This window comes from Euprymna scolopes, chromosome 33, assembly GCF_053919585.1.
Source record: "Euprymna scolopes isolate OS-2025 chromosome 33, ASM5391958v1, whole genome shotgun sequence".
NCBI lineage: Eukaryota > Metazoa > Mollusca > Cephalopoda > Sepiida > Sepiolidae > Euprymna > Euprymna scolopes.
In genome coordinates this window covers 29,807,333-29,828,912 of record NC_136514.1, presented here as the reverse complement: position 1 = coordinate 29,828,912, position 21,580 = coordinate 29,807,333, and the positions used below count along the sequence as shown (strand labels likewise).

At 36.8% G+C, this 21,580-nt stretch overlaps 1 protein-coding gene across 1 annotated transcript in view; it reads left to right on the top strand.

Moving 5' to 3' along the window:
* The first annotated feature begins 850 nt into the window (after nucleotides 1-850).
* LOC145258185 (programmed cell death 6-interacting protein-like) overlaps nucleotides 851-21,580 on the top strand; it is a 277,740-nt gene continuing 257,010 nt past the window's right edge. Inside the window, exon 1 of the mRNA XM_080116071.1 lies at nucleotides 851-1,007. Coding sequence (XP_079972197.1) covers nucleotides 961-1,007 — 47 coding nt within the window. The 5' untranslated portion in view covers nucleotides 851-960. The remainder of the gene's footprint in view (nucleotides 1,008-21,580) is intronic.

The window sequence follows — 21,580 nt, the reverse complement described above, 5'->3', positions numbered from 1 at the left end:
TAGGCATCTCCTATCTTTGGTATATATCGACCCAAACTCCTCAACTTCGTCTTTTCTATCGTCAGTCAGTAAATAAGAAATCTTTCTAGAATAAGGCAATTTTATTTTATATTTCCATCCAGAGTGCCCCTTTCTGGGGAGCTGGATTTTTCCCCAGATTAAAAGCCAAGGAAGCACAAAAGAATATGGTTGTGAGAGATCGAGCTACTTTCAAATGAGCCACTCTATATAACTGATAGCTATTACAGACTAAGAAATACCATTGCGATTCAACGAGGGCCATTCCAAGAGTAAAGCCTCCTATATACTTTCTTTAATTCAAAAAGTTGAAAATCTCGGAAGACGGGAGTAGTACTATTAAAACGAACAACCTTTTGTGCTCCAGAATGTATTTCTCTACATAATCACTACCACTGTCAATGCACTTTTGGCAGGAATTCAATGAAGCATCTCTGCTTCTGACGCACGTCCATGGCAGAGGTTGCTTTCTTAGAGTCTCACACCGTCAATATCTGCAACAGAGATGAAACTTTCGGTCCATGAATGCATGAGTTCAGTCATCATAACAATGCAATGCGTAATCGCCTTTGATCCATTCGAACGGAATAAAAAAAATAGGAGGCATTACTTTTGAAACGCCACTCGTCATTCAGATCTCGGCTCTAAGATTGTGAACGATGTGATGTAGAGCTTGAATCTTTTTCAGTAGGAGCATGCTACTATCGTGTTTTTATTTCTGATTATTTCACCGGTGCGAAGTACGCCATCTACGCCGATCAACATAATGACGTAACAGTCATGCCGTGAAGCGTAGCAGCAAAAGCTTACAATATGCAAAGAAAACAAAACAAAAAAAAAAAAAATGTACAGATTTTTTAAGGTGGAGACATCTTATTTCATTTTGTTGTTATTGTTGTTGTTGTTATTGTTGTTGTTGTTGTCAATGTCGGTTATCTCGGTATGGAAATAAACGTATCGCTTCGAACGAAACGCGCGCCATCAAAACGGTAAGCGAAAAAATTATTTCATGAATAAATATTTCTGTTTCAGAATTTAAGTGGATTTATATCGCCTGTTGAACTGTTTTCTTGCGGATCTGTTTTCCAGCTGACTACCACATGGTCGTTTTCAAGTCCAATGTAAACAAGTTCTTATTGGTCATCCTCTAAAATAATAAAATTACATCTATATATATATATATATATATATATATATATATATATATATATATATATATATATATATATAGTAAAAAAACATTTAAAAGTAAAAAAGAACATTTAAAAATAAAATGTTTAAATTCAACATTATTTCACGCGGTTAATGCTAGCCGAATGGATACGGTCTTATAAAATATAAGTAAATAATTATATATATATATATATATATATATATATATATATATATATATATATATATTTACTATAATAATTAAATAACAACAGACACTAGTGTTTCATCCTTTCTGGAATCTTCAGTGCAGAGTGTCAGGATTAATACCAGTCGATAGATTCGAACCTGGCGACACAAGCCATCTCTGGCTTGATTAGCAAAGACCGTGTCCATTCGGCTACCGTTAACCGCGTGAAATAACGTTCAAATTTAAACATTATATTTGTAAATGTTTTTTTATATCAGTCAGACATTAATCTAATCGTTATATGATAATCTGTGCATAAGAGCTAAATTGACCGACTTAATTCAACTGAAAGTGCTCAACGATAAGAAACGAGTTTCTTAAAGGGGTTGACATGTATGTATATATATATATATATATATATATATATATATATATATATATATATATATATATATATATATATGTATATGTGTGTGTGTGTGTGTATAAGTCAATTCTTTCAACTTTTACCCTTGCCAGCTAAATTTTCGCCCCAAAACTGATTAAAAAGCTCGATGTATGTCTGAATACCCTTTATGTACAATTTCAAATATTTAGACCAAAAATTGGCTGAATAGTTTGCTAGAGAGCGCAAAGGTCAAATCTTTTGAACTTTGGCCCTGGGCAGCCAAATTTTCGCCTGAAAACCGATTAAAAAGCTTGTCCTATGTCTGAATACACTATGTAAAATTTCAAATGTTTAGACCAAAAATTGGCTGGGTAATTTGGTGGAGACCGCAGAGTTCAAATTTTTAAAAAACTTTGACCTTAATTTTTTCTACTTAACATTTATTGTTTTAGGCTCAAATCAAATTAAAAAGTTTGATCCATGTCCAAGTAACCTACATCTAAAATTTCAAGTGTTTAAACCCAAAATTGGCGGAGGAGTTTAGTAGAGTTTTCAAAGGTCAAATCGTTGAATTTTGACCCCTTAACAGCATAATTTCTGGCTGAAAAGCGATTAAAAAGATTTTCACAAATCTCAATATCCCTTATGTCAAACCTCGAGTCTGTAGACTGAAAATTGACAGAGTAATTTGTTAAGGAAATGTACACACACACACACACACACACACACACACACACACACACACACACACACACACACACACACACACAGAGAGTTTCACTTTTATAGATATATAGATTTGCGGATTATTATCCTCATCTTTAACAACCTGACGAAGGCCAGGGGAATAGTTGGCCGAAACGTCCTTAGACAACAATTATAAAAGATGAGGATAATAGCCCGCAAATTTTAACAAAAGCACAATAGTGCAGGTTGATTATATATATATATATATATATATATATATATATATATATATATATATGTATATATATATGTATATATATATATATATGTGTGTATATATATATATGTGTATATATATATGTATATATATATGCATATATATATGCATATATATATGTATATATATATATGTATATATATATATGTGTATATATATATATGCATATATATATGTATATATATATATGTATATATATATGTATATATATATGTATGTATATATATATGTATATATATATATATATGTATATATATATGTATATATATATATGTATATATATATGTATATATATATATATGTATATATATATGTATATATATATATGTATATATATATATATGTATATATATATGTATATATATATATATATATATATATATATATGTATATATATATATGTATATATATATATATATATATATATATATATATGTATATTACATAGAAAAATGTGAGCATGAAAAGTAATATGTTTAAGATTTAAACATGGAAAAATATAGGACTAGTTGTTAAAACTGGAAAAGAAAATGACAAGATATTCTAGTAAAAAATATAACTTAAAATATTGCAGCATTAAGAATTTTTTTTTTTTTTAAATTCAATTTTACATTACATAGTCAATTTTAATTAATACTGCAATATTTTAAATTATAAATTTATTATATTTTTTAATAGAATATCTTGCCTTTTTCTTTCCCAGTTTTAACAACTAGTCCTATATTTTTCCATGTTTAAATCTTAACCATATTACTTTCATGCTCGCATTTTCTATGTAATCCATGATTTCCAGGTTTTACTTTGAAATACAATTTTCTTTTTCTGTTTCTACTTATGAATTATTAGCGACAGTATAACTGAGCGACAGATCGAGACAGCGGTGAATTATTAGCGACAGTTTTTTTTTTTTTAATATCCTGATACGTCATCATCTCCGCTGTTCCCAGCCGATTTAAGGTAGCGTTACAGATTTGGTTCCTATGGTAACCAACAGCCAATCAAAAAAAAAAAATGTCTCTCCGTTCCTTACAGATTCTGAGTATTTTTTTAACACAGTAATTTTATTATAACTTTTGTTTTACTGAACGGAAATTGAAATTTTTTATTTTCAAAATATAGCTGAGAAGCTCACCTATGAACTGTAAAAATTGTTTGAAATTTGGTCGCAAAATGAGTGAACGGTAAAGTTTAAACCAGCTCTAAATGAGTAAAACAAACACTTAACAAGTTATTCAGGCACGGTAGTATTTGAACGATATACATACATATATATACATTATATACACTGACGAAGATCGAAGGATCGGTTGAAATTATGTGCTTTTGAAGGAAACTTTCTTGTTTGTTTTTGTTTTTTTAAATACTTTTTGTATTCCTACACGTCAACACACAGGAAATAAATGCAGAAAAGATATGAACATTTATATATTTTTCGTATTGATTTTTATTCATACATATTTAAATACATTATATATATATATATATATATATATATATATATATATATATATATAAATATATATATATATATATATAATTTAAAGGAGATTAGAACAATAGTCTAAAGAGCTGAGTGTATTTCAATGTAACAGTGAAATTACTAGTTTAATTAAAATACAGGAAAGAGAAAGTGCTCGTTGTAATTTAGATATATAATAAGCTCGATAGGTAAATATCCTAGAGCTAATTCAATATTAAGTAATGTGATTGATAATTTAAAATTTAAAAATTAAATCATAATTAAATTAAAAATCCGTTTCATAAGAAGGAACAACAACAAAATCAATTATCTGTACGATCGTTTCGGAAAACAATGCTTTTTATTGTGGTAGACATCAAGTTACGTACAATAATTACATATAGTTTTTTAATAAGCAAGGTCTCCTCGTCAGCAAATTTTGAAGGGTTTTTATTAAATTTAAAAGACACCATAAATAAACCTAGCATTAAAAGTAAGGCAGATGTATCTGAAAAAAATTGAAATAAAAGGTCTGGATTTAAAATTTATAAGAAAATTAATATGGGTTAGAGATAGAAAAGAAATAGAGTAAAACATAGATTTGAATTTAAATTATAAGTTTGCTTTAAGTACCACATTGCAAATATATACATGCATATATATGAAAAAAATAGACACACATATATACATATACATAGATATACAGGTATATATATAAAAAAATAGAGAGAGAAATTTACCTTTTAATTTTTCGCTTTTTGAAATCAGGAACTATGGTTAAAATACTCATTTAGATGTTTGCTATAGCTTTTTACCTTATTGAATGATGAATTTTAAAAGGGGGGGGGCGCCCGTGCAATAAATTATTTTCGTTAGCGTACTTTTGATTTAAAGACGCTACGGTTTATATTTCGAAAAAAAAAAAATAAATAAAAAAAAATAAAATAAAAAAAAATAAAATAAAATAAAAAAAAATTGGTATTATAGTAAATTTGAGAGTTGATGCAGTGATTGCAGGTGATTAAATGACTTACTGATTAGATGTTTTTTTTTAACGAATGATAAAAAATAATTTTTTGTATGGTTTCAAATGTTAAAAACTTCAAAGACTATATATATATACACACACACACACACACACACACACACACACACACACACACACACACATGTTTACAATGCAACAGCGTTGAAATTTTATCTTCGTTGGATTCATTTGTTTATTCATTTTTTTTTAATAATCTGTGAGATGCATCACCATCATCGTCGTCATTGACAACAGCGTGAGCGTTGTAAACAAACTTATATATATATATATATATATATATATATATATATATATATATATATATATATATATATATAATGTGGTGGCTTCTAATTTAAAAACAGTGCTTTTCACTTATATCTGTCATTTTATGTATGTATGTATGTTTATATGTCAGGTCATTTCATATGTTACTGGTACCATGTACCCCAGTACTACCTGCCTCATGGTCGGGTCACCGGTGACTAAACTGGTTCCCCCACCAGACTTGTTTGGTGAGGAGGCTGGCTAGTCCCCCTGAAGGATTAAAAACAAGACCTTTCAAAGGGCGAATGAACCCTTTTTCAGGGTCAACGGCTAACTAGCACCGTGTGTGTTTGTATGTATGTATGTATGTTTGTGTTGGGGTGGAGAGGGCTCGTAAGCCGTGGTGCAGGCAACCTTTCCAGGAAAAGCAAATCTCTGATTTAAAAAAAAAAACATATAGCGGGAGACCAGTACCCGCATTAAGCTGGTCTGCAGTTTAACGTGTTGCTGGCTATCTTGCTCTTGCTTGTTGCTGGATCTCAACATTTTGAACCGAGAGAGAGACTTAGCTGTCGTACAAAGCTAAGACTCTGTAACATCATCTGTGTATAGATACTCCCTCAGGCATTTGTCTATTAAAATGGTCCTATAGCGATTGAAGTCATTTTTGGGCTCATGAACTTTAAGTGTCTGAATTTAGTGTTGAAAAATATACAATTTATTCATAATTGCCGTTAAAAGGCGTTATGAAGATTTTTGAAGTATAGATTCAACGAAACAAGAAAATTTAGACAGGGGTCGAATATTTTTTGCGCACAACTGTATATACACATATATATATACACATATACATATATATATATATATATATATCTTGCTCGTCCGTCGAAGTCGACGATGACCAAGGTATCAATCAGTTCGGCGTCGGGGGTCGGTGGATCCTGAGATGGCTGATGAGGCCAATCTGTGCTCGGCAGACTCTTCCACACTCTGGACACGTGAAGGCGGTATCGGCAGGCTGTGAATCAGCAGCTCTCTCCTACCTCCTCTTGCGCTTCTGCTGGTCGTGGGTCATGTGTTGATCCTCTGCCCTGTCGGCTCCCAGGCTGATGGCACAGCGCCAGGCAGAACGTTCCGCAGTGCGACTCTCCCAAGATTGGGGTTGATGTCAATGTCTTTGAGGGAGGTTCTCGGGCAGTCTTTATATCGTTTCTTTTGGCCTCCTGCAGTGCGCTTTCCCTGGCTGAGTTCCCCATAGAAGAGTTGTTTGGGGATTTGGCCGTCAGGCATGCGATAGACATGGCCTGCCCACCGGAGCTGGGTTTTGCGGATTATGGTGGTGATGGTATGGAGCCCGCGTGCTTCAAGACTTCTGTGTCAGGAATTTTTTCTTGCCAGTGGATGTTGAGAAGATTACAGAGGCATCTGAGGTGGAAGCCATTTAGCTGTTTTTCATGTCTTTTATATGGCGTCCAAGTTTCACAGCCGTAGAGTGGTGTTGTCAGGATGACTGCTCGGTATACTTTCAGTTTGGTTGCGAGTGTAATGCCTCTCCTCTTCCACACATTTTCTCTAAGTCTTCCAAATGCACTGCTCGCTGTGGAGGTCCTATGGTTAACCTCAATGTCAATGTTGGCGTTGCAGGAGAGGTTGCTGCAAAGGTAGGTGAATTGCTCCACAACATGAATCTTCTGCACTTTGACAGTGATGCCGGGTTCGTGGTATGCATCTCCTGGGGCGGGTTGATACATAACTTCTGTCTTCTTTGTACTGATGGTGAGACCAAAGTTGTCACAACTGGTGGAGAATCCGTCCATTTGACGTTGCATCTCTATCTCATTTGGGGCATTAAGGGCGCAGTCATCGGCAAAGAGAAGGTCTCTGATGATGTTTTCCCTCACTCTTGTGACTGCTTGCATTCGCCTGATGGTAAACAATTTCCCGTCACATCTGTACTTGATGTCAATGCCAGAGTGACTGCCTTTGAAAGCGTCCAGGAGCATGGCAGAGAAAACCATGCTGAAGAGCGTCAGGGCTAAGAAACAGCCCTGCTTGACTCTGTTGGTCACAGGGAAGGGCTCTGAAGGCTCGCCATCATCCAGGACACGGGCGGTCATGCCCTCGTGGAACTGCCTGACAATGGCGATGAACCTGTCTGGACAACCAATTTTTTCCATGATCCGCCAGAGGCCATTTCGGCAGACAGTGTCGAAAGCCTTGGTCAGGTCGATGAATGTGGTGTAGAGGCCCCGGTACTGCTCGACACACTTCTCCTGCAGTTGGCGTGCAGCAAAGATCATATCAGTCGTTCCGCGGCGTGCTCAAAAGCCACACTGGCTCTCGGGAAGACGACTATCTTCAAGGTGCACCAGCAGGCGGTTGAGAAGGACGCAGGCCAGGATCTTCCCGGCGATGGAGAGAAGGGATATCCCGCTGTGGTTGTCACATGACTGACGATTTCCTTTGCGTTTGTAAATGTGAACAATAGTAGCATCACGAAAATCTTGGGGTAGTTCTTTACTCCCCCACATGGATTTGAAGAGTTCTGTCAGTCTTACAAGCAGTGTAGGTCCACCAGATTTGTATACTTCTGCTGGAATTGAGTCGGGGCCAGGGGCCTTCCCAGAGGAAAGTTGCTTGATGGCTTTGCTTACTTCCTCTGACGAGGGTGGGATGTCGAGCTCCTCGTTGATAGGCTCCTGGCGTAGTCGGTCGATGGCTTCATCGTTGATGGAAGATGGCCGGTTTAGCATGCTGTTAAAGTGCTCTGCCCATCTATCAAGGATCTGCTTTTTGTCATTCAAGAGAGTTGTTCCATCGGAGCTAAGCAGGGGGGAGGAGCTAGAGGACTGGGAACCGTAGACAGCCCTCAGCGCATCGTAAAACTTCCTCATATCATGGCTATCGGCATGCTCCTGGATCTCATCTGCTTTGGTGCTGAGCCAGGCATACTGCATGCAGCGGAGTCTGGCCTGCACCTTGCTGCGGATGTTGATGAAAGCAGCTTTCTTTGCGAAGCACTTGGGGTCACTCTGATGTGCACGGAGAAGTTGGCGTTTCTCCTCCAGGAGGGGTTGAATCTCAGAGTCATTTTCATCAAACCAGTCCTGGTGCTTCTTTTTCTTGGGTCCAATGATTTCGAGAGCGATGGAGTAGGTGGAGTCTCTGAGGTGTGCCCACTGATCTTCAATAGTGTCCGAGATGGCAAGGGGGACAGATAGCTTGTCGTTGATTGCTTCCTGTAGCTCATGGATGACATCTGGACTTTTCAGTTTCTCCACGTCAAGGCGCTTTGTGAGTTTCTGGCCCTGAGGCCGCCTCTTGAGTTGGATGTAGAGGCACATTTTGGATATGATCAGGCGGTGGTCTGTCCAACAATCGGGACCACACACAACCTTGGTCACCCTTACATCTCTCCTGTCCCTTGCCCTGATGATGACGTAGTCGATCAAATGCCAGTGCTGGGAGCGTGGGTGCATCCACGACGTCTTGCTATGGGTGGGTAGGCAGAACATGGTGTTGGTGATGGAAAGGTTGCGTGCAGCGCAGAGGCTGAGCAGCTGTAGGCCATTGCTATTGCACTTGCCTACTCCATGGTGGCCAAGGACCCGGTCCCAAGTAGAATGATTAGTGCCAATGCAAGCATTGAAGTCGCTGAGGACGATGAGCTTCTCTCTCTGCGGAGCAGCGGAGATGAGGCTTTCCAGATCTTCATAGAACTGGTCCTTGGTATCTTTGGGGTTAGTCATGGTTGGTGCATAGACGCTGATCAGTGTGGCGGTTCTTCCCTTGCTGAGCGGGAGTTGCATCTTCATCAGCCGGTCATTGATGCCGTCCGGGATGCTGACCAGCTTCCTCACGTGCTCAGTCTTGATGGTGAAGCCCACGCCAGCTTCTCTGCACTCCTCCCTGCTGCGTCCACTCCAGAAAAAGGTGTAGCTGCCACCTGACTCTGTCAGTTGACCCTTGTCTGAGAGGCGAATCTCACTGAGGGCTGCGATGTCTACCTTATAGCGGGCAAGCTCCCTTGCCACAAGAGCAGTTCTTCTCTTGGGTCGGTCAGCTCTGGTGTTGTCGAGCAAAGTACGAACATTCCATGATGCTAAGGTAAGCACCAACCCTTTCTTTCTCATGTCTCGACCACTGTGAGGGAAATCCCATCAGCCGCGGTATGCTGGCCAGAGGTGATGGTGAAGCAGCTATGTTTAGGGCTCCTTTTATCGCCCCGTCCTCATGCCATGGAGGCGAGCAGAGTGATCCTGAAAAGGACTGCTCGGTCGGCCAGCCAGTTGCCTGCACCCCCTCGCTGCTTTGGTCGAGTGGAGTACAACCAGTTTCTGGGCTGCCTGTGTGCAGGTTTGCAGCTACAGCTCCCAGTGATTTCCATACCTGCTGCTTTGCCGCTCGCCCATCGCCACAGGGCTTGGTGTTGACGCAATGTTTGACACCCTGACTTGCGCTGGATTTGGATTATAGTGAGGGGGACTTGCGCTGCATCGGCCTCACTCTCTCGTCCTGGCTCGCCCAATTCCAACGGCAAGACATAGTCGAGACAGCTGGGGACGAACAAGGGTGCAGGAGCTGCCGGAGGGAGGCAAGTATGCCATCCAACCGCCTACGGGGCTCCACTCTGTCGTTTCTGTTGGGGTTGCTCCCCTAGCCTTATCCATTTCCATGGCTCTCACAAGGCAATGAGGCCATTTGACCCATGGCTGGGATAGGGATTGGTAATGTGTCAGGGCATGTCCACACGTCGGTGGGCTGTAGCACAGTCCCTCTGGGACTCCATACTGTTCAAAGATCCCTACTGATTCAGCCTGGAGTCGCATGACAACCAGTTACCGTGTGTGACCACGAGGAGGCACAGCAGAGGTCTTGATGATGGAGAGGCTGTGTACTGGCAGGAGAAGACTTATGCACTCGGCTTCTCGTTTCGCGCAAGGCTAGCCAGTGGTGGTTGCTGAGAGTAGTGGTGGTTGCTGAGTAGGACAAGACACTACCTTATAGCTAACACACTTGCTCGTCACATCACCTTGTGCGCATTGCACACACACACACACACACACACATATATACACACACATATATACACACATATATATATACACACACACATATACACACACATATATATATGTTTCATTTTACTTCAGTCAAAATTCTAAAAGTATCTAGGGTCTTCTTCCACTTGAAGACTGTAGATGCTTTTAGAACTTCGACTGAAGTAAAACGAAACACGATATATACGTGTGTGTGTGTGTGTGTGTGTGTGTGTGTGTGTGTGTGTGTGTGTGTTTTATCACATATAAAATCACTTCATGTAAAAATACAAAGCTTATTGTTATTGAAAGGCGAAAATGCAACGAGAAAAAAATCTGAAACCAGTTTATTAATGCCGGTTTTTAGAGAATTTGTGTATTGATAGAAAGTGTCTGAATGTTGCTTATTACTTAGCAGTAATAGTATTTAGCCGGCCTTTTGTCAAAGAGCCCCGTTACTAATGGAGATAAAATGATCCTAATGCCAATCATATGCATTGCACAGTACATTTATATGCTCTAGATTTTAAGTGATTATGAGTCATTCGCTGAGTTAAGATTACAGTTAAACCATACAAAATGGAGAATAAATGCCACCGTGGAACGCACATGGAATTGTGGACAGTTATTTGGTCGAGTTCACATAGGAAACGATCTTTATTTGCAGACACTAATAATTGCATTGCATCCTCTTAAGTAAATACAGAGTCGAACGATGAAAGTGTCGCCCGTCAGAAAACAACACTACAGCTTTATTTTAAAACTTTTATTGAAAAAAATCAATTCATATAACTTGATTATGTTGTAGAACTAACATCTATTCAATGTATCCGCCTTCAGCTTCAATCACCGCCTCGATAAGGGTTCTGAACTGGGAGTATGCCTTTTCCACAAGCGCCAGCAGGAGCTCGTTGAATGCTCAGCAGATTGCAGTCGTTAGGCTGGCGCTGGTGTTGTAGGAGGTCATGTTGGTGATGTTCTCGACGTATGACACAACAAAGTAGTCCAGGGTGTTTAGGTCGGGGGAGGAGGGGGTCAGTGAGAGAGGAGTACAAAGTCATAGCACTTCATCTGAAGTCAAGCCTGGGTCTCTTTGAACGTGGGCTGGCACCAAATCATGCTGCCACACCCACGGTCTGCCAGCGGCCACCTAAATGCATTAGCGGATCACCACACTCGTCAGCACATCCAAGTACACTTCAGTGTTGACTTTCAAGCCGACTTTGAAGATGTGAGGTGGCATGACATGGCCCTCATATGAAACTACACTAAACACCATAACCGAGGCCGGAAACTTTGTTTTCATCATCCTGAGCACGTCCCTGCCATTCATGGCAATCCAGCGATGGATTTTGAGGGTGCTGGCAATGGTCCAGTTGTCATAACTTGAATCGGTAGAGAACATGAGTTGTACAGCAGCGCAGCTCCGATCTCGCTTGTTTAACATTGTGTAATTTTCAGGCATGATAGAAGGCTCCTATCGCTCTTGGAATTTGTACACAACTGGCCAACTAGTAGACGATCTGCAGCAAAAAAGGAAAATGGGTTTTCATCAAAAGATATCGTCTTTTCATCTCCAAGACTTATACAGATTAGCTACCCACAAAAATCTCTTTTTCATCTTCAGGACTTATACAGATTATCTACCCTTCGAAAACTCTTTTTTTTATCTCCAGGATCTATGCAGATCATCTACCCTTCGAAAACTCTTTTTTATCTCCAGGACCTATACAGATCAGTTGCTCACCGGACACTCTTCTAACATTAAACATGGCTTTCAATTCAAATTCTGTTTCGTTAATTAGTTTAGGAGTAACTCTCGTATACACAAACATATAATATATATACACATACCTAACTTTATATACATATACATATAATATACATACACATACTTTATATACATATACATATAATATATACACACATACATATACATATAATATATATACACATACCTAACTTTATATACACAAACATATAATATATATACACATACATAAACATATAATATATATACACATACCTAACTTTACAGAAATAGAAATTAGAAGAATACCCATCCCAGGAACATGTTCGTGCTGTGTTTATTTACTCTTTTTTTATTTGTTTATATTTGTTTGCTAAACATATGCTTGTTTTGTTTTATGACATATCAACACATTTTGAGTTATTTAATGTGACATCCAGATATTTTGAAAAAAAAAAAAAAAAAGAAAAGGTTTATATGCTTCAAATTGATATTTACACTGATTTAATGGATTCTACTTTGTATACTAATAATGAGTAGACACGTTTATTTTCTAGGCATTTTGTAAATAAATAATCTCTAATTGATAAATTCTATTTGAACATACAGATGGGACCCTGGCAGGTGCTACCGATTCGAGGTCAGAATGGACCTGGGAGTAGTAGCAATTAAGGGGTGACTACTAGTAATGGGGCGATTCCAATATTTTTCCCAATTCTGACATAATTACTGATTCTAATTCTTTTAAAATTTTTAAATATTTAATTATAAAGACAAATCTAAACGATTTTTTTTCTTGATAAAATTCCTCCTCTTTGATTCCCCCTCCCACCGCATACACACATTAGCAAGTGGTCAGATGCCGTCAGTTTGGTAACCCCTAATTTAGTATGAATAAAATCAGAGGAGGGAGAGGAAGAGGATGATCAAGGAACATAGAAGTAGCTTGCTGTCACTTGATATCACCTATTTTTCTTTTGTTGTTTAGTAATGACTCACCACTTATCAAGGCCAAAAAGCTACTCGATGATAAGGGTCAATGAGATTGATAAACTGTCAGCTAAATTATGAAGAATATAATGAGAGGATTGAAAACGATAGAATGGGATGAAAAAAAATTTGATTATTTACGAGGGCGGTTTACAACAAGTATTTTTTTTTTATATTGGACCTCAAAACGATCATGTTTTAGTCTGCAGGGAAGCAGCCACGCAGTAACGTGTGCTCCAAAAGATGGGAAATTCTTGGAAAGAAACTCTGTTCATGAAAATTTCGCTTGATGTTTGGGATATGAGGGAAGAAAGGAAAGTTCTTTGCTGTTGTGGGTGGACGACAAGTTCTTGCTGTAAATATTTCACAAGTAGGTATCAGAGATCGGACCTCAGATCGAACCCTGTGGTCTCAAATTAAGATTTAAGTTTGTAATTTAATTGTGCTACGTTCACGTTAGAGTTACTCTAAACATGTCTGTTTAATTGAATTTTACTGCTTTCATGGTGCATCAAGTGCAGCACTACCCATAGATCACCGGTGGTCCATAATAACGTTTTGGGTGGTCCACGTGACAATCACTTATTTTATAATTAGCAAAATACCCGACCCAGGACGGGCAAAATGAATTACCCAAATAGAACAGTTTTACACCATTTCATGTCTTCTTACAAAACTTAACATGAAGATATAATGGTATTAGACAGGTCCAATAGATTTTGACAATTTAAAATTTCATCTTGAAATTTTAAATAACTAATAACTGCACCATATTACTCACCCTTACGCCTAAATATAGTCCACATTACTCCCCCTTACGCCTAGTAGCTGTGTTCCAAAATTTCTAATATAATCGGTTAATTAGTTTAGGAATGAATCCTATGTATAGAAAATATATAAGCATATATACATAGCTAACTTTATTTAAATAGAGTCTAGCAGGGATACCCGGCTTTGCAAGAAGTGTGTAGCATTTTTTATTTGAATCTCGTTCTCTCGTTCCGCATTAGTTGGTAGAAAACTCAAACATCAGCTATAATAGTGCATTGTACGGCTTTTTTTTTTTTTAGACATAAATTAAACTAAACAGAAATAAATTTAATAAAACTACTTTTTCTTTTCCTTGTTGTAGTGTTTCGCTTGAATAATTTCGAGTTATCTGCAAAGTTTCACCCCTTCTCTCACTTTCCCTCCCTCATTAGTTCTCCCAATTTCTTTCTCTCTCTCTCTATCTATCTATCTATCTAATCTTTACTCCCTCTCTTCCCCTCTCTGTTTCACTCCTTCTTTGTTTCTCTCTCTCTCACTCAAATTATCACTCAATCTCTTTCGCTTTCTCTAAAATTATCACTCAACCTGTCTCTCTCTTTCTTTCTTTCCAAGTTTCATCCCCCCTTCTCTCTTTCTCAAAGTTTCATTCTCTCTCTTTTTCTCTCTCTTTCAAAGTTTTGCCTACTCTCTCTCTCTCTTTCTCTCAAAGTTTTATTCACTCTCTATCTGAAAGTTTATCTCTCTCTCTCTCTTTCTCTTTCTTCCTCTCTTTTTCTCTCTTTCAAAGTTTTCTCTCTCTCACACACAGTTTTACTCAACCTTTCTTACCCCTTCTCTTAATTTCACATGCTCACTTTCTCCAAATTTCACTCTCCCTCTACCCCCCTCTCTCTCTCTCTGTTTTTACTTTTCCTTATCTCCCACTCTCCTTCTCTCTCTCTCTCTCTCTCTCTCTCTAAAAATGTAAAAATAAAATTAAATGAGAAATCATTAAAAAGCTGTAAAATGTTAAAGAATTTAATGTAAGTTTCACCCCTTCTCTCACTTTCCCTCCCTCCCTCATTAGTTCTCTCAATTTCTTTCTCTCTCTATCTATCTGTCTATCTAATCTTTACTCCCTCTCTTCCCCTCATTGTTTCACTCCTTCTTTGTTTCTCTCTCTCTCACTCAAATTATCACTCAATCTCTTTCGCTTTCTCTAAAATTATCACTCAACCTGTCTCTTTCTTTCTTTCTTTCTTTCTTTCCAAGTTTCATCCCCCCTTCTCTCTTTCTCAAAGTTTCATTCTCTCTCTTTTTCTCTCTCTTTCAAAGTTTTGCCTACTCTCTCTCTCTCTCTTTCTCTCAAAGTTTTATTCACTCTCTATCTGAAAGTTTATCTCTCTCTCTCTCTCTCTTTCTCTTTCTTCCTCTCTTTTTCTCTCTTTCAAAGTTTTCTCTCTCTCACACACAGTTTTACTCAACCTTTCTTACCCCTTCTCTTAATTTCACATGCTCACTTTCTCCAAATTTCACTCTCCCTCTACCCCCCCTCTCTCTCTCTTTGTTTTTACTTTTCCTTATCTCCCACTCTCCTTCTCTCTCTCTCTCACTCTCTCTCTAAAAATGTAAAAATAAAATTAAATGAGAAATCATTAAAAAGCTGTGAAATGTTAAAGAATTTAATGTAATTAAAATAAAATATTGAGACAATGAAAATAAAAAGTATATTACAGATTTAAATGAGAAATGTTAAATTAAATTTTAAAAATAAAGGAAAACGGCAAAAAATGCAAAAAGTTAAAAAAAATACGAAACGTCTGAAAATATCATAAAACAAGTGAAGTATGCATGGTCCCCCGTGAGTGCACAGTAGATGAGGCATAAAAAAATTCAGCATCCCACCCTATTTAGACCCCAAAATCTCCAGGGGGCTCAAATCATGCTGAAAATGAACAAACGGTGCAGTTTTAGACCTTAACTTATGTAAATTTGAGTTCTGCACCATGCAAAAAAAGAAATTACTAAATCCATCATTTGCCCCTCCCCCCCATTTAGCCGCAAAAGTCCACAAGGTCTTAACATATTTAAATTTGAGTTCAGCACCATGCAAAACTGCTAAGTAGACATGCACAGAAAATTTTGGACAAATATGGTAAAATAGTCCCCAAAATGGAGTGTTTTTATTAGCCGTAAAAGAGCCCCTGGGAGATACCCAAGAGTTATCACAAAGTATAGACAAACAAAATTATATAGAAATCAATTAGTTACAACTTTTCAGAAAGTTTTACAAAAGTCCAAGGCATCAATTTTTTTAATAAGCACAAAAGTGTCAATTTTAACCATTTTAACCTGAAAGGCACCCCTAGGATGGCAACCGGAATTTCCCCCGGAAAATCCGTCCTGTTACTTTTTTACTCATATCATGTTTAATGTTTGTGCAAATTTTTTTAAAATTCCAAGGCGTAGTTATTGCGAAAAGTGTGCACGGACGAACGGAATTTACAGATCCACCCTCCTTTTGTCGGGGGGGACCAAAAATGAAAAAATGTTTGAAAATATTAAACGTTTAAAAAATATTAAATATGAAAAATAAAATGTAATTATAGTAAAATATTGAGACAATAAAAATAAAAATATATATATATAAGGAATTTAAATGAGAAATGTTGAATCAAATGTTAGAAATAAAGTAAAATGCCAAAAAATGCAAAAAATTGAAAAATATGAAACGTCTAAAAATGTAATAAAAAATGAAAAATGTTTGAAAATATTAAACGTTTAAAAATATTAAATATGAAAAAAAAAAATGTAATTAATGTAAAAAGACTCAAAATGTGAAGCATCTAAAAATGTAAAATAATTAAATTGAAAAATTTGTAAAAATTTGGTAAAAGTCTGTAAAAATTATGAAATGTGAAAAAATAAGATGCAATTCAAGTAAAAAGTCCCAAAATAAAAAAAAATGTTGAAACAAATGTAAAAAAAAAAAAAAAAAAATGCAAATGTTAAAAAAAAATTAAATGTTTAAAAGCAAAAAGTAGTTTTAAATAGTTTCACAGTAATGTACCTATTTACTATGCCTCCCCACGGGACAGAGTTAGACACCAGGGTCGTTTTTTAACGTGGAGAAAAGGTACAAAAATAAAAATTGTCTCAGTCGTGAAGGATTTCTCCTCCACCGAAAGAGAACAAGAAATAGAAGTGCAGCATCTGAAGAACAGATGGTATTTATTTGCTCCCCCACCGAGCAAATTAGGCACAAGGCCGATTTTTAATGTGAGGAGTGAAGGGAGGGGGAAGGGAAAAAGGGGACCAGCTCCCGAGAGGTGGGAAATGGGAGCTGGTTAAAGGTCAGGCATGTGGGGTTGCCCCCACATCTGGTCTTTGCTAGTCATAGCTAGTCCTAGCTAGTCATAGCTTGCAGTATCTGCAGGAACAGATGGTATTTATTTGCTCCCCCACCGAGCAAATTAGGCACAAGGCCGATTTTTAATGTGAGGAGTGAAGGGAGGGGGAAGGGAAAAAGGGGACCAGCTCCCGAGAGGTGGGAAATGGGAGCTGGTTAATGGTCAGGCATGTGGGGTTGCCCCCACATCCGGTCTTTGCTAGTCATAGCCAGTCATAGCTTGCAGTATCTGCCGGAACAGATACTACACTTTGATCTTGGCCCGAAGGCCAAGACTGTCGTGTCAAAAGTTTATATTGCAAAAGATACCGTGAATCAGCATTTGTCTCTTTTGTCTCATCTTGTCTCAAGTTACGTTCTTAAATATCCATTTGATTATATTATCAGCTTAAACATCGAATCACAGCAGGTGGAATTTAAAAAATCTGGGTTCATTAGCCTGCCTATATGTCTCATCTTTTCTCCAAAAGTTAAAGCTACCAGCAAAATACCATACTACAAGGTTAACCCCGAAATGCCACCAATGTAATCTAATATATAAACGGCAGTTGTCTGTGTGTATGTTTGTATGCTTATATGTCCGGCTAAACCCTTAAAAACGACAAAACAAACAATTTTAACGTTGGGTCTACGTGTGTAAACACGTAGACCCAACACGTTGTAGCTGAGTACGTCGCAGGGAACAAAAACAAGTAATGACTCAACTCACTTTTTCTTTTGCAACAACAACATTTATTTCCTCATTCAACCACCGCACGTGACTTTTCATCACGGCTGTCACCTTGCTCACATCTCTAACGTGATCGCCATCTCTAACATGCTCTCTCTCCTTTTTTAAATATTTTTCCCTACAGTTACGTCATTTCGCATTTTGTTTGCATATGTGTGTCCGCATTCTGTTATATACTCACAACGTTAGCATTTCCATGATTGGCATTGCTCCGGATGAACAATATCTAAAATTTCGAAAAAGTTTATTCTTTGAATCTAAACTAGCGTAGATTTCATTGGGGCCGGGGGGGGGCAGGTTTTCCAGTAAGATTATGTATTAACTAAAGGGCTAAAGGGAAGTAACTGGTTTATTTAATCCGGAAATCAATTCTTTTATGCCGACTCATTCCTATAACAATTTATAAAAACAAATTGTGTGTGTGTCCAGATATAGGAATTGGCGAGAGAGAGAGAGAGAGAGAGAGAGAGAGAGAGAGAGAGAGAGAGAGAGCAAGCAAGCGGGTGTAAATCGGGAAAATATGAAAGTCAGGAAGATAGAGAAAAGATAAGAGAATTTAAGAGAAATATATTATACTTTTGCTCTAAACAATGCCAGGTAGCCCTGCTAGTCATTCATAAAATTCAAAATCCTGTCCTCAGTCCAAACATATCTGGTATAAATCTTTTGTGGGGCTTTTTCCAGAAAAAAAGTTACTGATTGAAACGCACCCAATAAATGTCACCAATCGTGCGAAAATGCCAGTATTTTGTTTAATTTTCGATTTTTGAGCGATTATCGAGATTCCACGGCGGATGTAAAGAGACTCATTTTGTTTTTCTTTCTAACGTGACAGGCTTTACACTACTTTTATTTTTAAGTAAAAAAAAGCACTTCAACATATTTTCCAATACAAAAAAAAACAAACTTATCCAACATAATAACTTAGCTTGCCTTTGGTAATATTTATTTGTTATACAAGTATTTTTTCACCTCCCTTTTTGTTTTGTTGACTATTCTAGAAGATACCATATATATATATATATACATATGTGTGTGTGTGTGTATGTGTGTGTGATTACTCCATTTAATCACATAAATTAATATACGAAGATATAATTTTATGCGTAAATTTTTCAGTATCTACTGCAACAGTGCTCAATACATAGGTAAAGCTAGGCAGTAAGTTATGAAAATATATATGGCAATTAGGCTACACAGAATATTCCGCGTTTTATTCTCGTGAGAATTTGTCAGGCTTATGCGAAAAGTTGTGGTTGTCGCGCGTTTCTGTGTGTGTGTGTGCGTGCGTGCGTGCGTGCGTGTGTGTGTGTGTGTGTGTGTGTGTGTGTGTGTGTGTGTGTGTGTGTGTGTGTGTGTGTGTGTGTGTGTTTAACGTACTTTTATGGTCATAATACCTGGTTTTGAAATCCAAGGAGGTCATACATCATTTTCGAAAGAGAAGACAATCCAAAGTTTAATGATTTTTTCAAAACAAAAATTTTACCGTAATTTAAAACATGTTTAATAAAAACAAAATAGTACAACATAAAACATTACTTACGGGAACATTTATTGAATTGATTTAATTTTTTTTATTATTTAATTTATTATATGAGCAACAATATTTAAAATTATTACTTTTTTACAAATTTACTAATAAAATGTAACGTTATACAGGGTGTTTCAAAATTCTTGGCCACATTTTTACATTAAATATCTCGAGAAATATTTCGGATATAAAACGCATCTGATATATTAAGAAAGCTTGTGATCTTAAGTTTTTTAAAGAATGTTCAATGATGTTCACTGTTAGCAGTATTTGTAACACAACACACATCAAGCTGATAGTCCAATTCTTGCAAAACGCGTTCCAGCATTGCGTTGGCAACAGCTTCTGTTATTCGGGCCTTCAACCCATCCATGTCTCTTAGAATGGGAGGCCATGAATTTATCATGCCATCTCACTATGGACTTTGTTTTTTTGTTGTTTTTTGCGGTTGTTTTTCGAATTTTTTGCGAAATGCACATGATTCAGTTTTTTTTTGCAAATTCAAGCAAAACGGCTTTTCTGGTTGTGTGAACGCCATTACTGGATCATGAGAACTGAAAACAATCAATACAAAAACTTTATGCATTCAACTTTAAAATAGCACCACTTTATCTTATTACCATTCATGGTTAAGCAGGACTAGAAATGTGCCTAAGACTTTTGGAACACTCTGTATATTTCCAAATAATTAATTTTAATGTACATATTTTTTTAAATGGACAAATAAAATATAATATTGAATCTATGGAATGTATATTTTATGTAACTTTCTTTAAGAAAAATAATTATTTAGATGCAAAATACAGAAGTCAAATTAGAATATTCTGAAATGTTTGCGATTGTTCTTTGTTTTTGTTTTTGGATTAACTTTATTTGAAAGATATGATTTTTTTTTTTTGAAAAAGATAAAATTCTTTAATATAAGTCTTAAACGTTCAAAATATTATGAAATTTTGATTTGTCTCCTCCTTTTCCTAATATAACTCTTCTGAAAATAAAACTAAGAAATACTCCCGGTTAACTAAAATGTACTTATGCCAAAAATACTATTTTAAACTTGACCGTGATAAATGAATAAAAATACTACTTTAATCTTAAGCCTGATAAACAAACGAAATACAGGGTGGCCCACTTAAAAGTAGCTCAATCTATCTAATCTTTCTCTTAACGACCAACTGTCACTACAAGACAAAAAGTAATTCTTTTTCCAACAAGATGGCGCTATATGCCACATGTCTCACAGATCACTGACACGAATTCATGACATGTTTACGGAAGAGAGAACAATAAGGAAAGGGTTATGGCCACTACGTTCCCCGGACTTGCCATCATGTGATTTTTATCTTGGAGGACTTTAAAACAAAAAGTTTATGCAAATGATCCTTACAATCTAAACCAACTAAAGGAAGACATTACCAACGCTAACAGAAGAATCACCAGCGAAGATCTACATGCAGTATCTGCAAACGTTGTTAAACGTGCCCAGAAATGCATAGATGTCAATGGGGAGCACTTCCAACATCTTTTATAACACTACAGGTAATTTAAATAATAAAAGAATGTTCCTCCTCTACTAATTTTCTGGCCTACTTTTCAGTGGGCCATCCTGTAGTATTTAAACATAGGCGTGATAGACCAACGAAGTGTTATTTCAACTTACGCGTGATAAACCAACGAAATATTGTTTTAACTTACGCGTGACAGACCAACGAAATATTATTTCAACTTACGCGTAACAGACTAACGAAAAAAATTTTTCAAACTCAAACCTGATAAACTGGCCGATAGACGGCGCCTCATGAAGAACTTTTTGGACGTTTCTAATCTAAGACGCGTAACTTCAATCTGCGAGTTTAATGATGATTAAGAGGCTCTTCGTTTTGTAGCGAAATTCGAAAACTGAAATATTGAATTTC